This window comes from Megalops cyprinoides, chromosome 23 (assembly GCF_013368585.1).
Source record: "Megalops cyprinoides isolate fMegCyp1 chromosome 23, fMegCyp1.pri, whole genome shotgun sequence".
Taxonomy (NCBI): Eukaryota; Metazoa; Chordata; class Actinopteri; order Elopiformes; family Megalopidae; genus Megalops; species Megalops cyprinoides.
In genome coordinates this window covers 14,539,984-14,558,571 of record NC_050605.1, presented here as the reverse complement: position 1 = coordinate 14,558,571, position 18,588 = coordinate 14,539,984, and the positions used below count along the sequence as shown (strand labels likewise).

Sequence of the window (18,588 nt, the reverse complement as noted above, 5' to 3'; positions counted from 1 at the left end):
CCAGCAGTCGTCTGAGAGGATAATTTTCCTATTTGGGATGTATTGATTGGAATCGTTTATCCCCTCCCTGAGTGGGACCATTACAATAGCCTAAGGGTCACAGTCACTTCACGGCAGCCATTTTGTTCCACCTCCTCTCTCTGGCCCCTTGGCCAAGTTCTTATAGAGTTTTTATCTATACCTTCTACTATGTAGTTAAACAGGCCAAGTTTTTCCTCAGTCCCGCCTTTGAACTCACAGATGGGAAGAGTTTGCCCTCTTTCCTCTCTGCCTCTGAATTCATATGCAGATTGTCCTCTGTTGTCCTGCACTGACCTCACAGAATGGATGATGTGTGTCTCCTATCCTCACTCTGAACTCACAGTCAGGAAGCTTTTTTCTTACAGTCCTTCTGTCTTTGACCACACAGACAAAGAGGACTATGTCCTCCGACCTTTCTACCTTTGAACTCACAGACGGAAGAATTGTGTTCTCTGGTCTCTCTGTGCCACAACTCACCAGACAGGAGAAGGAGTCATTCATCCTGTGCTGAAGCGTGCGTTTCTGCAGCAGGCGGAACATAGCGTGGTGATCGAAGCGGCACGGCACCGCCGATATCAGCTCCTCCACACCCTGTCTCTGAGACCGCTCCAGGCCTACACACAGGGAGGGAGGGAGAGAGAGAGAGATAGAGATAGAGAGAGAGAGAGAGCGAGAGAGAGAGAGTGAGTGGGAGAGGTAAAGAGTGACATAGAGGGGGGGAAACATTGGAAGCGAACTCAATATAAATCTGCAACATTTATTTATATGATCTCTCTCTTGTTTACCCTGGATGTGTACGGCTCGCGTGTTGTTATCGCCGGCATAAAAAGACTCGCACGCAGCAGTCCCCGTGACGGGTGGGCACTAGAAAGCTAAATCAATCTGTTTTGCGCCGTACAACAGCTGTCTGAGAAGAAGGTTCAGTCTTCTTCCACTGTTCAGCTGATGAGCACATTATACACATTAATGTCGTTCCTCTTTTTACGCCCGCCTTTTTACGCACCGGCAATTCACAGCGCATCAGGCTCTGCCGCTGCAGGTTCATGGCTCTGACACTGACGAAAAGGAATATGTGATTTTTACAGAGACGGTGCATAAAGTCACACTGCAGACCACATATGGCACTGCAACAAATGAATGATTATTGTGGGAAGGGGAAAAAAAGGAAAAAAAAAAAAAACAGGGAGTCGTGTTTGCGATTTCACATCAGTGCCACTATCAAGCTTTCTCTTTTGACTCATACTTCCCACCTCAACTGGCCGAGGAGATTCTGCGAGAGGCTGTTTTTCGCACTAAAGCATAAATAACAGAAACTGACATCATCTGGTCCAAAACAGAGCACAATCACAAAGCACGCCGGGCCTCGCAATTTCGCTCGAATTTTGAACGCGCGGGGACGCAAACACGCCAGACGCGCACAACGTGCCATCTGTGTCAATGTGGCGCCCCGAAAATCTGCAGCCTGAGAGCCGGGCTGCCAGGCGTAGACCAACACCTTCTCGTTTCCAGACCTGCGACGGACGTTACGCACCCAGCTCTGTAAGTTAATGGGCTATATGGGTCCTTAAACACCAAACACTGAGGAAGTGTGTCTGCGTGTTTGAGGAGGACAAACTTTGTCAAGGGTAAGAGCGCAGAGAGGGCCCGGGTGGCAGGAGGCTGTCTGCGGCATGTGTACGTGCCTGGAACACAGAACGCAAGTGAATGAATGTGGAACAGAGAGAGCCGAGAATCAATGGCAGCGAACATAGCTAAATGAGGAAGATGTGAAGAGGCCATCAGGTTGGCCATGAAGAGAGAGAGCGAGAGAGGGAGAACGGGGGGGGGGGGGCGGGGGGGGGCTGGGGAGAGAGAAGGGACGTGAAAGCTGTGTGCCCTGGTTCATTTCCAGTCTTTTCATCGTGATTGCTGCGTACATCCTCAAAATCAACTAATGGCTGCCAGTGAAAGGTATCAAAAAGCCTGACAGCTCTTTTGCTTATTGTGGAAATACATTTCGGGGCACAACTTCCTTGTATGACACAGGCCACAAAAGGCCGGGTCTTTAGAAACGTGTCCTCCGACGCCTCAGACGCCTGCGGGTCCATCATAAGACGAGCATTAGTGATTGCTTTTATTAACACTGCCATTTTTGGCATGCGGATGACTTTGTGGCCACTCTATAGACAGAGAAAAGCCTCATCTTGCCCGTGAGGGTCGAAGCTTTATTGGGGCAGCACAAGTGCAACCCGCGATCAACTCAGAATCGACTCTTTCCACAAAAGTGGCTGGCCTCCTCTTTGTCCCTTTTTAATTCCGATGTAGGTCATTTTACATTCATTACCGCAAATGCATCGTCCTTAATGTAATTTACAGAAAGGGAGAACAAGGGAAAGGAGGAGAAAAAAAAACACCGGCGCAGCCTCGCCGAGGAAATTCTAAAGAAAGGAGACAAAGGGATATAGATTAAATTCGATAACAGAGACGAGGAAACGTAATATTGATCCGGGGGGGAGGCATGATGTTAACATATTCAGTCACACTGAGAAATCATATTGATCCATGTCATCTTTAACTCCCAGCTATTATCCACGGATTGTGTGTGGTGATGGGGGGGGGGGTTATTTAATCGGAGCTGAAGGGCCAGTGTGTCCTCGCATGCGGGAGAAAGGGGCCCAGGCTCCGACTCCATCGTCACGACAACCGTCACATCCATTTGACATCTCTCAGCAAGGTGGACGGTGAGCATGACAGGTTATCGACACTGGGTGGGGGGTGGGGGGTGGGAAGGAACGGTAATATTTCAGGTATGAGAGGGTATCAGAAGCGCCTGCTTCAACAAGCATCAAGTTTGGAGAGAGACAGATGAGGACAGGCAGAACCCTGCTCTCACCTCACGCCGGTCGCTTCTGGAGACGCAGAGAGTAAAATGATACGCAGCCTTCAGACATCAAACTCTGAAAACAAACATCATTGTCTGCTATCTGACAGCAACTTTGAATTTGAACGAGACATGCTGTGAAAGTCTGGTGGCACAATGTAATGTTTTCTTTGAAAAATGCATCTTTTTCTCTTGTTTCACCAATGCAATTTTCTGGAACCGAAGGATTTGTTGTGAATAACTGTAATGTGAGAATCTCTGTAGAGGATGAAAGATAACCGCATTTGACATGAAATGAGACCCTTCAACAAAGACTTAATTTAAAAAGTATGTTAAGGAGAAACACTGATGGAGCCATTCAGATATATGGTTGGTTAGGAGAGACTTATCTCAAAATAACACAAAGCATTCTTTAAAAAACAATTCTTATATCTTCTGATTCTAATAGTAACAGGTGTGTTTCAAACAGGGACACCAACATGCATTTATAAGTAACATTACTGAATAAAAAGCAAACAATAAAGGTTTTAAACATCAAGCTTAACAAACTTATGCTTGTTGATGACTTGGGAGTGGGATTTTACCTAGACAGTAGAAAGGTACTGACACACCACACAACAGATTCACAGAAAACACAATATGACAATATCTGGCATGAGGAAATTGCTTAAGTGTTTCATCTGCACAGCTTTGATGAATACCTGAATCCAGGAAACTGTAATTCACAAAAACAAGCTCCCCTCATCGAGATATTCATTTTACCAATGAATAATTAAATATTGGGGATTCAATTTTACACTGAACACACTGCAAGACCACACCAAAACCAGTGTCCCATGAACAACATTCTCAGAATGGAAATAAAAGCAATGTTGATTTAACATACCTACAAATGAAAATAACTTGAAATTGGTAACAGGTGCTGTTTTGAAGGACACCCTATCCTTACATCTGGGATACAACAGAAATATGTGCGCATGTGTGTGCACGCATACTCGTGTAAGTGTGGGTGTATGTATTTGTTTTTATACCTTTGTACGAGTGTGTATGCATACCCACACATGTGCAGATCTGTGCGTCTGATTGTCCATCTGTTATGCTGCTGAACCGGGCTCACTCAGAATAAATCTGATGGACACGAAGAACGGTGATCACACCAAGTCTAACCAATCTCTAACCTCATTGATCACATGCTTCCCTTCATCTCTCGTCAACAATTTTTGCAATTACAGTACAGAATGGGTCAGCAGATCAGCTGCTGGTAGAACATGGGCCTCCAAAAATTGACTGCAGAAGTGCAGAATCTCCCTAAGATTTCTGACTGGTAAAATTATCAAAGGCTGCATTCAGAATCACAGCATACATTTTCAATGAATCGGCAAGTGTGGAATCACCTCACACCAGTGGGATCACTGATTACTCTCCTGAATTGGCATTCTTCTCTGCCTTTTTGGTCTTTTAAACTTCACGCTAAAATGGTCTTCAAAATGCAGCTACAGTCCTTTATTAACAACGCTGGCAGGCATGGAACCTAAGCACTTAAACACAAGATCCCCATCAACGCACAATTCATGGGGCCACTCTCAGAGTCTCACATCAATCAAACATCTGCCCTTCGTGGAGCAGGCTGAGGAAATACAAAGGACGCATGAGAAGATATGTTGGACTGGCATGTAGTTTGGTAGGGGGGTGCACTATAAGATTACACAGTTTTAATCTAGTCCCAAAACAAAACAAAAGTAAATTTCACACAGTAACAGAGTGAGATACCAGAGCCACACAGACCTTTATGACATCTCAGATACAAAACCCACACTCCACTCCTGCTTGTTTTTGAGATATAAGTGGATCGGCTTTGAAGTTGTGCCCCTGGTTATCAACACCCTACTTCCACACCCCTCTGATTCTAAAACTCCAGCATCGTACCCACCGCACTGCTGCTATGTCTACTGCTGTGCTTCTGTACACGTGTGCAAACTGACACGACAAACGCAAGGTTATATGTCTTCACTTCCTGTAGAGTGTACACAGGAGCATTGAAGGGAGTAATGGCCACACGAAACAAACAGGTGAAAAGGTGAAGCCCTACTGAGCAGCGAGACGGGGGCGTCAGCCTGAGGGTTTCCTCCTCTACAGTTCTGCCTCTGGTTCTGGGCGGGCGGGACGGGCTTGTAAGACTGGCCCGTGGCCCGGTACATGGCCTGGACCCACAGGACGCGGTCCTGCTCGTCATCGCTGGCGAACACCACCAGGTCGCCCTCTTTCACTGCGCTGAAGAACACTCGGCCACCCTGGAGGCCTGACAGGAGACAGACATACTTAACTTAGCAGGGCGTTTTAGTTATAGGATAGTATTACAAGGCTGGAGGTCAGGGCAGTGGCGTGGAAACAAGGGAGTGGTGTCAGACAGATGTCATACTTGACCAGATTTACATTTAAATTTATTCAACTTGCAGACGCTTTTACCCCAAGCGACTTACAAGTGAGGCAGAGTACAACACAAGCAAATAGCCATATAGCAGTTAACAACATTAGAAACGTTGCATGACCAAGTTTCAGTAGTTGGCCAGACACGGCGCAAGCTAGCCAGCAGAGATACAGGTGCATGAAACCATAGATTTGATTTTTTTTAAGGAAAACAAAGATTAAGACATACAAAAGTACTTTAAGTGGTAGTGTTTCAGGTGTTCAGGTGAGTGAGGAAGAGCTGTGCCGTCAGATGAGAAGTACATAACTAGAGATCAGAGTGATACTGGAGTAAGAGTTGAGTAGTCCCTGATTAGTGATCACAGCAGCATTGCAGTAACAACTAACTAGCACCTGGTTGAGGGTCAGAGTAGTCCACAGTGTAGCCTTCCAGTTGCATCAGTTCATGTGGCTCTGACTTCTTCTCCCGATAACTGCACATGGCAAAGGTGTACTGGCTGACCTGCAATACACCACACACAGTAAAACACTGAACCAAATGCAGTATACCATAGAAAGCCAATGACATACCACGCTACATATACCACATAAACATTACCACATGGAACCCACCACACATCATGCAATAATCATGGACTATATGGACTATCTTTAAAACAACACATTATATAAAACACAACACAAACCAAGTACACAAAGGCCCCCAAAAATTCCATAGAAAATACATTATCTATTACATTAAATACAAAACATTACATCTCTTACTTTAGATCTGGTAGTACGTACATTGTTTCTATAATTTCATTCACATAATTGTAAAAAAAAAAAAAGTAAATGTTATAAACCAAAGTTTATAGTCAGCCTCTTCAACTGCAGTGTATCAGATCTGGATAACTAAACAGAAAGAACAGTTTTTTTGCAAAATCAGAAGGCATGAACCATTTTTTTTTCTGGTGTCTGTTTTATAGTATTTAAAACCTCAAATAAAAATGGAATAAAATTATTAAAGTTACTGAAGACAGTATCCCCATTTCTGTGTGAAAAAAAAAAAAATTATTTACCTGGACAAGTACAAAATATCGCCTTTTCCAACGCTTCCACACCCTTTGTCCCAAAGCGTAAAGATACCTCGAATTGAAAAAGAAAAAAAAAACTTACAGAAATGTTTCTGAGAAGATATGATACTATTATATTATGTAGATAAATACCATTGAACAACTTCAATACAATTGTTCATTTGAATTTCACAAATCACATCAGATAGACTATGTGCATAGCCTAATACTTTATACACTGGATCAACTTAACCCGTGTCCATACGCTAGGACTAGTCTTCAATACCATGATAGTGTGCCTAAAACTGTGCAGAGTGTATTCAAATGACATAATAATATTTACATTATATCAAGCCAGACAGGAATAATAAATATCCGTCCACTGCCGAAATAATAAATAGTGATCAACCTCAGTACAAATGTATATACATATATACACACACATATCTCAATACTTAAACTCTTTCCTCTAACCCGACACTCCGCAAGTCAGGGCTATTAGATAAAGTGACAAAAAATTAGCGTCGTACAAAAAGAGGGATTTAACACATCTGAGAGTCTGGTGTTGCGGGATTTACACATCTCTACAGAAGCAGCAGGCCACTAATCTGGCATTAAGATATATTCTCTCCCTGGTACAACGAGGGAGAGAGAGAGGAAAAAAAACTTCCGTTGCGTTTCTCGGAGGTGCAGCTAATCCTGTAAATTTGACAGCGATTATATCGTCCAAATACAGCGTAACAGGCATAACTAATTAACAAAAATCAATCTCTTAATCTTTAATTGAGACTAAATCAATAATAAAAAAGTATAAAGCCCAGTGACATTACACTTTCCAATAAACCATATAATAAATGTATAATAAATTCAGATAAGGTCAACTCAACATTAAAGCTGCACAAATATTAAATCAACTTTAAGTTTTGTTAAGTAACCCTGTGGTATAACGTGAAAATGGAGCTGTTTTGTTTGGCTAGTACATTAAAAACCGGTCCAAATGCGCTACTAATTAACCGACAAATGCTTGTCCTGGTACTTGACTTGTACACTAACTACAGTGTTCAATGATAAATTAACACCCCTTCATGTTTTCTCCGCATATTCGTCCTAAAATTGAATCCATCAACAACATCTGAGGAATGAAGCAATCCGAAGGCCTAATAATCAATCATCCATTCTCCAAAGAAAAACAATAAGAAATATGTGCGTGGGTTGCGAGAGTGGGGGGAAATCTGTAGGGTCTGAGACGCTTTGTGTGTGTGTGTGTGGGGGGGGGGGGGGGGGGGGGAGGATACCCTTTAAGTTAAAAAAAAAAAAAAAAGCTCCCAGTCAAGGTTGAAAGAGCAATGAATGCAGTCTGTGAAATCTGGGCCATTCTGAGGGAGCTGGGTTAACATGTGGCAGAAGTAATCATCCACTTGTGAAAATGATTTTCAGTTCATTCTCGAACACCTTTCAGACACTCATGATCCCATTTAGGAGACAACAATGCCGGGCTATCTGTGGGCACGGCGGCCGCGGACGCTGGAGCCAATAGGACGGCACGGCCCCAGGCACTTTTCAGTCGCCGCCGCTTAGATTCAGAGCTTGCGGCATAATAGAAGTATTCTGCCCGCTGCATTCCTGCTTGTGTTCACGCACTCTCAAGATTAAGACATTTTTTTTTGTCACGACAATATCTTGGAGGCCTTCGCCAACTAATTTAACTGGAGATATATTTTCTTGTGTCCAACCAAGGAAGTTTATAGATCTATAAACCTCCATAGCATGATGTGGGCGATCGTAAAAAAAAGTAAACTTGATGAACGAAAAAGCTTCCTGAAGATGAGAATACAACATCACACATAGTATAAATTATTTGGATACGTTATATTTCGGTGATATGAAGACGAAAAGTAAGTAAAATACTGAAAATAAGTAATGACGCTCATCAAAAATGTTTGTGATGAAAGTTTTCACATTGCTTTGCATCACTTTGAATCGTGGTGCTAAAATCACACGTAATCAAAAATATATTTTTTTCAAGTTCTGGATTTTATGAGTGGTTCAGAAACATGGCATATATTTGAAGAGCTACTCTATTCAACCTTCGAGTGTCATAAAACACCTATTCGCCTGTCGTTCGTTACATTTCGATAATGGAAATTAAACCCTTTTACACTTTCGTTAGTGTCATTTATTAGCGTACATCTTAATTTAAATTATAGGAGAGAGAAAATCCAATTTAACTTCTGACAGTTCGATTACACGTTACTAATGAAATCGTCAAAGCGCACAAAGTGAGCCCTTTTTAGTGATCTGATTAACTTGATATACATTGGCATTTAATGAACTGTCAAAACGAACACTTTTAAGCCAAGCTTCTCCAATTTATAATGCCGTCCGTAACATGTTGCCTTTATTAGAAATGACAGGGAAATTGTTCAAGTTTCATACGAGAGCATTTCCAGCATTCTTGCATTTTTAAATGGGCTATTAACATACTAAAATAAATAAGCTGACGGTAGCTTTGATCTTTGTAAGTCGAACTATATATGCTCTTAATTTAACATTTAATTTGATTATATAATATTTAATATTTATCTGTATGACAGTATGAATGTACAGTAATCTGACGCACTCCAAGTTGCTTTGGTGTTTGAGCATGAAAATCATTCCCATAAAACGTAGCAGTGCCCCCTTGTGGCAATACTGCTTTACTACGCTTCGCTGTTCGGTAACGTCGATCTGTCATGTGGTAAAGGGGAGTAGTTCATCGTTGGTACGCCTACCAAATAATCGAAACGCACGAATGATACAACATATAATACTTCGTCACTGCCACCATACAGGGTCAGAACATGGCAGCATGTTGGACATGTGAAAATTTATAACAGAATATCTGCATATTGGTATTATACTCACAAGTTACTCAGTTATTTGAATGTAACAATCATCAGTAAAACCAAATGGCCAAAACTTTATCGCTGGTCATGATTAAAGTGAAATCAATCACTGGGGAGAATAATGTAGTGTTTAGGTCTTCTTTTCTGATTTTGAACTTCTTTTTTGATTATTCATTCTTTTTTGCCAAGCACCTGGATATGTTTACAGAAGTTAATACACTTCTGTGAAACTATTTCACATCCACTTACTCTAGTTCTGGGGTGCTTTGAGAATAATGGCAGGAACACGTCTTATGAAATAACCTCTCCTACAAACTGGAGCCCACTTGCATAGCTTATGTTTTTACATGTTAACCATTTAAACCACTGGATATTCACTGAGGCTGTTTGGGTTAAGTACCGTGTTCAAGGTTATAACACCAGCAGCCTACCAAGAAGATGGCTTACCATCCCACCCACAGCCACAGTAATCCAAAAACTGTGTCATAAACACTAAATAGCCTCAATTGTTTTTTAAATGGGCCTCTACTGAGAAGCTGAATGATCCTTAACATTGCAACGTAACACTGGATTGAAAATACTGAATGGTTTGAGCTGCACTAATATATTGAGCAGTAGAATACCTGGATATATTGCTCAAACTGCAAGGACATTCAGCCACTTCACTCATAGTTTCAGTCACTTAGATAAAATGTGGTTACTATGGACTCAAATTCCCACAGGATGGGTGCCCTTGCTGATTGGATGATTCAACAGCACTGTATTTTCTCCACATCTAAATGTCTGTTGTCAGCTGCCAGTGCTGAATTAGATAGCTAAGTACCATAAAACACTGAAAACCTGTGCGCAGTGCTCATGTGAAGTACAGTTTGCTGTGTATGCTGCTGTAAGCCTGTGAGCAATCAGGTAAATCATCTAGCCATCTAGCCATCGGTGGCACAAATCGCCCCATCAACACTACAGTATTACTCTGATCTCTAGTTATGTACTTCTCATCTGAAGGCACAGCTCTTCCTCACTCACCTGAACACCTGAAACACTACCACTTAAAGTACTTTTGTATGTCTTAATCTTTGTTTTCCTTAAAAAAAATCAAATCTATGGTTTCATGCACCTGTATCTCTGCTGGCTAGCTTGCGCCGTGTCTGGCCAACTACTGAAACTTGGTCATGCAACGTTTCTAATGTTGTTAACTGCTATATGGCTATTTGCTTGTGTTGTACTCTGCCTCACTTGTAAGTCGCTTGGGGTAAAAGCATCTGCAAGTTGAATAAATTTAAATGTAAATCTGGTCAAGTATGACATCTGTCTGACACCACTCCCTTGTTTCCACTGGGCACTGGGCTGACCTGCGAGAATCAGTGTAGCCATAGAGCTAACATAGCCATGACCTTACATTACTTTACATTATTTATCATTTAGCATTTGCTCTTATGACCTTGCCCAAGGGTACAATGGCAGTGCCCTGGGGGGAACTGAACACAGCAGCCTTTCGGTTACAAGCCAAACTTCCACTAAAGTTCATGTCATCATCATTTTAAAACACACACACACACACACACACACATACACACACAAAATGCAGTGACTCCAGTCTCAGCCCCTGCATCAGACTGAGGGTTTCAGTATGTCATTGGTCACAACAGCGCTGGAAGCACTGAAGTGCCAGCTGTTCCTTCTTCCTCCCTACCTACTTCACACGGGGGGACTGAGAAACACAAGCGCACAGCTTGTGTGTGAGGAGTACGCCGCAGACGAAGCCCTCTCCTTCCACATGCGCTCTGTGCTTAACGTGGAAGGGAGCCAGAAGGCCGGGGTGAGGAGACGTGGGTGAGAGATCAGCGCCTGGGTGCGTTTAACGGACAGAGGGGCGACGTACAATTAAAGCTCTGTGCGTCTCCGGTGTATTGAGACCTTAGCGTTTCTCGCCGCCTCTGTTCTCCCTAATGAGAGGTGTCTGTGGTGACTCGGAGGCAGGGGGGAGAGGCGGAAAAGGCTTTGAATGGCTCACAGAAGGCCTCAGACTCCCTGCCTCTGGTCACCAGATGGCTGTTTTTAAAAGGGACTACTCAACCTGAATAAAGTCTACCAGAGAGGGGACGGACAATCCTCAGGTGTGTGCGTGTGTGTGTGTGGGAGGTGGTACTGGCTGAAGGTTTTTGTGTGCGTGTGTGTGAATGTGTGTCTGTGTGTGCCAGAGGGATATTATATATATATTTTTTAGTGTCTGTTTGCTTACAAGGGTGAATTTAAGTTTGTGTGAGCTGTTTGCGTATGTAACCAGTTAAGTCTGTGTGTTTATGAATGTATGTATGCTTTTGCATGTCAGTGACCCGGTGCCTAATCTTGTGTGTGTCCTTATCATAGTTTTTGTGTGTGAGTGTGAATGTATTAGTGTGCAAGAGGCAATCTGTGTTTTTAACAAATTAAGCATCACTCTGTATGTATGTATGCGTGCTTGTACGTGTGCAGTTTGTGCAGGCCTGACAGGTAAAAACTTCTTGCATCATTTGCTCTTTGATTCATGGAAAATACCCCACACAACGATGACAATATTGTGTCCTTGGAAAGGTGTGTGTTTGTGCGCTTGTGCTTGTGTGTGTGTGTGTGTGTGTGTGTGTGTGTGTGTCTTTGTGTGTCTGTGTGTGTTCGTGTGTGTGTTCAATGACTCTCCTCTTTAGCCACTTGAGGGGTCAGCTGAGATAGTAATTAGAATCTGAAGAGGCTCTTGCCAATTAGAAAGACCCACTCACTGCTCATTACCATTCACTGAACATTCTAGGCCTCTTCACTAATTAGTCAGATGATCGTTAAAGGATGACCCCCTGGCTCTGGGGGGATCCTGGACCATACAGACACGCCCTGAGTGGACAGTACCAGCCGGCCCGCCCTCTGTTCTGCTCAGTCTGCAGGACACTTCAAGCCACAACAGCGCATGTTCAAGTCCACCGCATCGTCCTCATCACAGGAATCAACTATGGCCCAGTAACAATGCTCTTACTGTCATTCTCTCAAAAGGCTGTGAGGGGGAAAAAAAAGCATACAAAAATAACAAAATTTTTTCATCATTCCATGCTTAGAACTTCACTCTGGCCATTATGTTCTTTCTTGCTACAAAACCTGATGAAAAGTTGTTTTCTTCTTTTTTTAAAATGCATTTCCACACAGGCTTGATTTAATGAAATAAGTACTGCTTGTTAAGTGACTACAATTTAAAACAGATGTTTACACAATGCATCACAATCAAAAGCCAAATACTCATTAGTGATAAACACAGTAATTCAAAGCCTCAACAACAACCAATAATTGCTGGTACAGACTGACTGTTCTGACCTCAGCATCCGTGTAAGACCTGACGCTAGAGGTTGGACTGCAGTGCCCTCTCCTGGCAATACCGTGAAAGTACATATTCACCAATTTCACTATGACCTGAAATGAATACTGACCATGGGAAGTTAAAGCTTAATTTCAAAGACAGCAGTGGGGAAAAAAAACACATAAAGAAATCGCATTTCAGGCGCATGCAGCAGTGAAACAAAATCTTTTAAACGCGACTACAACAATGAAACAAACAAATTAAGTAAACAGTCAATTATTATAGGTAATCTCGGTAAATGCACTCAGTGAAAAACATAAAAAACCTGTCGCTTATATATAAAGAAAGCACACGGCATATACGTCACATCTTATTATTTCACACCATTGTTAGTAAAATGATGAAAATTTCATTGAGGAAAAAAAACAATCACAAACATCATCATTCAGTATATAAAATTTCCACCCCATCCTCGACTGTCTCCTATTCTCGCTATGGGGGCTAGGGGGCGCTGTTGCCCTTTTCTTGCTGCACGGATCATTGACAACTCCGCAGTCATTCAGGAAGCGGTGTCACACAGACACTCTGAGCCTCATTAAAAAGATTCATCACTGCATTTAATTATTTTTGAAATCCACCTGCCAGCAACACACACAATACCAAAACAAGGACAGCAGCTTATACATTGTATGTATTTTTATTTTTATTTATTTTATATGTATATTTTTCTCTGCTGGAGATATGCAGCCCCAAGATTGATGACTAATATAGAAAGGGACTTGTTTTTTTTTCCTTTTCCCTCATAAGAGTGAAGCAATTTACCCTCCTGCTTTCTCCCTCTGAACTACAAAGTGATCTGTTGGTGACACAGCTCTTACTCACACAGGAGAAAAGCCCGCCTTTGTTCATGGCTGTGAGGTATGCAGGAAGGGTTTCAATGTTAGAAGAGGTAAAATAAGCCGTGCAGGTCCCCCTGGACGAGTTACGGAATGCAAACCCTACCCGCTGTGTTTCATGTTCGGTGGCTTGTCCATGCGCACAGCCAGTTTGATCTTCAGGTCCGCATCCTGGCTGTTCTTGGGAACCACCATCTTGTGAAGCTCTGCCCCTTTTGGGCCATTAGTTGTGGGGTTCAGCACCACCTGTAAAAAGGAGAGAGGAGGGGCTATGGGGTTCAGCACAGTCTCCAACGAGAGTTGAGGTTTTATTATGACAAACAGTGAGGTAGGGTGATGACACCATATTTGCCTTTCTCAGCCCTTCTCAAACACACACACACACACACAGACTGAGAGAGACAAGGACAGAGGTCACAAACACTGGTGTGCACATTTGTACACATCCTTTACAATTGGCAGCTTGTCGCTCATATGCGCGTGCGTGCGCGCGCACACACACACGCACACACACACGCGCACACACACACACACACACACACACACACACACACACACACACACACACACAGATGCATGCTTGTCTTTTTCTCATCTCCCTGCTGTAATGTCCCAGCGATTCTGACAACAGCGGACAGCCACAGAAGATCTGCAGATATTGAGGAACGGATATAGATCAGTTTTACTGCAGCACCCCCCCACATCCTGTCACCAAAATGAGCAGTCACAGGGGGGAAACCAGAAACTCTAGGACGAGAAACAGGGAGAGAGGAGAGAGAAGAGGGGGAAAGTGAGGGAGAGAGTAAGAAGAGGGAATGGAAAGACACAGAGGGGAGGAGAGACAGAGAGAAGAGATGGAAAGACAGGAAAAAGGAGAGCGAGAGAGCGGGAGAGGGGACACTGGAGCCTGAACAGAAAGGCAGAGAGAGAGAATGAAAGGGAGAGAAAGACACACAGAGGGCTTGGAATATCCACACTTCTCTTCTAACTACAGGGAAGATGATCTGAGGGGAGCAGATTGTTTTGATCAGTCTCGCTAATGGAAGTCTCCATCTGTTTCCCAGGGAAACTGACAAAGACGAACGAGTCGTAATGATTGAGAAAGATTGTGCCTTCAGAAACGATGGTGATGTTCCGGTTAGTGCTCGCACTCAATATGATTCCGTCTAAATGAGATCAGCCAATGAGCTGTGCTTTCCAGATACTGGTAAAAAAAGAAATCTGAATGTTATCCATCTCAGTGAGAATATCTGAAAGGGAAAAAAGTTCTTTTTTTTTACATTATTTTTTCCCACATTCTAAACTAAAGCACTTGATATATTTGTTACAAACCTGTCACATATTTTCTAACAGTGGGCCAATGTTGACAGATAAGACAAAAACCCACTGGAAAGTAACTTAAAATTCTCATATTAAGCGGGACTGTTTGATTTATAGTCTCTGCTCGAAGGCTTCATTGATGCAGTGATTACTGAACAGAAGGATAGTGTCTGTAATATACATAGACTGATGTGCGGATGGAATCAGTGATTAACTAATTGAGATTCACTGACTGAGTGACGGATTGTCTGATTGACGGCTCATCTGATCAGCCTCACCCTGCCCAGCTCCTTGTCCTCCAAAGCCAGGACTCCAGTGCTCTCGGTGAACAGCTTCACCTTGACGACTGGGAGGGGGTGTGTCGTGGTGAAGTCTCCCTGGGTGCCCCACCTGTAAAATCACACCCACCCACTTTATTTAGAGTGGCATGGAAAACCAGAAGAAAATCTAACCCCGGCCTGAGACACAAGCCAGCACTGTTTAAACAAGAGGAGTAGGTTTGCACTGCATGTGTGAACAAGGAATCACCAGAGAGCTGTGCACCTTGCATGGGACTCTTTACCTCAGAGTGCTGTGAGAGTCAGTTGATTCCTCGTGTTTGTTAAAAGAATAAAATAACACACTATATAGAAAATCTGGCAGAGAACAGTTCATAGGTAACAGTATCAAATTTAAATTCAGAGGTTTATTTAGGAGGTTTATTGGCATGACAAAAAATAAAACAAAACAAATTGTGTTGCCAATGCACTGTTTTCCCAATGTCCCTCAGGTTATGAGAAGAGGAACCATATTAAACTGCCAGGTGAACAGTTTCTCATCCTGTTTCAATAGGATTTTTTGGATGTTAGGAAAGGAGTTACATTCTGAGTCTGATTTGTCACATTGTGGGAAATACATTTTCACAAATACATTGTCACATTTTTAATATTTTGAGCAGGACAAAAGGAAACGCTGTCTGTCTTTCGCAGCCCAGAATGATTCCACATTCTTTGCTGTTCAGGTGTGTGTGTGTGTGTGTGTGTGTGTGTGTGTGCGCGTGTACATATTTACACATTCTTGAGCCTTGATAACAAGAATATCTTCCATAGTATTCAAGTACAAGTAAGACTGAAATTCAATGCAATATGTAAGTCTAACGCAGTGCTTGTGTGATGGATGGACCAGAATGGATTTGGACTCTGGACTGATTCTGCACCCCAACACTTTTTTCATCTTTTTCCATCCTGTGGTGTGTCACATTTTATTCCCCCTCTCTTCCTCTCTTCCCCTCTCGCTCTTTCAGTCTGAAACTATCTCACGCCCCCCATGGTGAGCCAATGGCATGTAACGCACAGTAGCTTAATCCACCCAATGGCAATGGGGTTTATTTTGTTGTTTTGCCTCGGATTTAGCCTGCTGTTTGCCTCTGCTTGTCGAGAGCTGCTCGCTGGGTGAGTGTGGCTCTAGACGGCATGTGGTGCTGGGTGCTGTCACCGCCACCATCTCTGAGGCATCGCACTCTGTCACAGCTCCCAATGCAATCCCGGGGGAATCTCCGAGAGCCCCCTCTATCCTGTCCTGCTCTGCCACCACGAGGGGCGAGTCTGCAGAATCTCAAATGACCTTTCGCCACCTGGGGGACAGGGCCAAACAAGGAGAGCCTGGAGAAAGGTGGCGTTGTTCCCAGTTGCTAAGGCAACCGAGGAACAGAGTTGTTGCAGCTGCTAATTCCCAGGGAGCGCAGAAAATGAGTTGTTAATTCAGAGAATCGGGGGGGATGGGGGGGTAGGCTTGGGTGGTTCGCTGTAGCCAGTGCTGCTCACCAACCATCACAGAGCTGGTAGCGTTTCTAGCCAGTTCTGCAGCTGATGGCCCGTGACAGGAGAAGTCTGATCCCGCCATTCACTGCAGTCCATTAGCGTCTCGCCGCGAGGCGCGAGTGCGGTCTGCCCGCTTGGTGCTGCCCGGGGGGTGGGTGGTGGGGGGGCCGGGAGCGAGCCGCGGACCCGTCTGCTCTCCCGAGGGAGGAACAGCAGGCCCGCGACCCCGCCGCTCCGCACCCCCCTGACGCTCACCCATCCGGCCAAAACAGCCCAGCTTGAGCAAGCCGTGCCACACTCAAAACACACCCCTGCCGCAGACGAGAACAACAACAACAACAACAACAGCGGATGTGTGAGGGAACCCGCCCCACACACAGGGGCAGATGGTGCACGAGTTCACCACTTCCGCAGAGCGACCCGCCCACATCCCTCCCCCCACCGAGCGGGAACATCCAAGAACACAAGACACACCTTCAGCCAGGAAAAGGGGAATGCTGCAGCCGACCCTTCAGAGACCCCGCCATTCAGACAGCCCACTAGCCAATCACAGTCTCACCCCATGAGTGTAAAAGCAGCCAGCGGAGGAACTGCCAGACCTCCCGGCCTCTTCAGTCTCCATTATGTTTGACTGCCCGTCGGGGGGCAGGGGGGAAGGTTTGGGGGTGGGGGGGCACAGGTTAAACTCCTGACTCACAGCACGACGCCTCGCGGCAGCTGACAGCTACATGTGCATGAGCTGCTTCTTATTCAATTAATGCTAAATTTCACACGCAGTCTGTGGCTGTCTAGTGGGCGTGCATCATTCCGGGGCGGAGGAGAAAGAAAGAGAGCGAAAAAAAAAACCACAATCTCTTCCTCCGCATTATCGGCCGAGCCGTGGCTTATCGAGGCTCCTCTCCTCGCTCCAAAGGCCCGCGGGCCCATCCGCCGCTGATAAGTGATTTCTACACCCGATCTGTCACATCTTCAGTGCAGAGCCGGTCACGGCTGGGCTAATCCGAACTGAGTGAGAGGTCTCAGATTCGGGGGGACGTCACTGCCGCGGAGCTCGGAGGGGGGGGGGGGGGGACGGTGACCTGGCTGTCAGCACTAGCAGCTGGGGCACAGGAGAAGGCTTCTTTCAGCTTTGCTCTTGTGCCGTTCACACTACAGCGTGCTGCTCCTGCACTCAGGCCTGCGTTCTACTTCCATGAGTAGCTGTGTAAATTGTATCCATAGAAACTGGTCCCCATCGCCGAACTCCATTTCAACTGCCATTAGCCTTTTGCAAGAAAAAAAGGGGGAAATGGTGAACGTGACCTCTATCAATACCTAAAGGGCATAGACTAACAAAGTGTATAGCAAACTTGAGTTTGGGCTCTGAAGGGTATAGGGCAACACAGTGTATGGCCTACTGCACTTTGGTCTCTAAAGGGTATAGGCCAATACAGTGTATGGCATACTGGAGTCTTGGCTCTTAATTGTATAGGGCAACACAGTGTATGGCCTACTGCAGTTTGGTCTCAAAAGGGTAAGGGCAGAAACAGTGTATGGCATACTAGAGTGTGGGCTCTAAAGGGTATAGGCCATCACAGTGTGTGGTATGTTACAGTCTGGGACCTAAAACAGCTCTAAAGGGTATAGGACAACATAGTTTGTGGCATGCTAGAGTAAGCAAACTAAAACTGAACCTCACATGCAACCTCCACCTCAGGCCCAGTGAAAGATCACTCTGATTTTCTGCCATCCCTCCCACTGCGGCGAGGCAAACACCCGTGCATGAATCACGGACAAGGCGTGTGACAACAACTCAATGACTTATGTGAGCTTATTAAAGGAGACATTTTAATTTCGAGTGCTTCCATGAGGAAATTTTGAGCACAATAACAAATCCAATCAAATGTAAGGAGCAAAAGGAAGGGAACACAATGCTAGACCTCCACAGTGAAGATTATTAAATTCAAATTTGTTTACGACTGATACAGATGTTATTGTCATGTTAGCAGTAGGTTGATGAGGTGTCAGTA

General features: G+C 44.3%; 1 protein-coding gene across 3 annotated transcripts in view; it reads right to left on the bottom strand.

Annotated features, from left to right (window-relative positions):
• The window catches only part of cadps2 (Ca++-dependent secretion activator 2), a 108,340-nt gene that overhangs the window by 47,220 nt on the left and 42,532 nt on the right, over nt 1–18,588 (bottom strand). For all 3 annotated transcript variants that reach the window (XM_036517528.1, XM_036517529.1, XM_036517530.1), the window contains exons 7-12: nt 15,059–15,170; nt 13,567–13,706; nt 6,370–6,436; nt 5,702–5,810; nt 4,971–5,180; nt 499–635 (exon numbers count right to left, since the gene is read on the bottom strand). In XM_036517528.1, the coding sequence (XP_036373421.1) occupies nt 499–635; nt 4,971–5,180; nt 5,702–5,810; nt 6,370–6,436; nt 13,567–13,706; nt 15,059–15,170 (775 nt within the window). The remainder of the gene's footprint in view (nt 1–498; nt 636–4,970; nt 5,181–5,701; nt 5,811–6,369; nt 6,437–13,566; nt 13,707–15,058; nt 15,171–18,588) is intronic.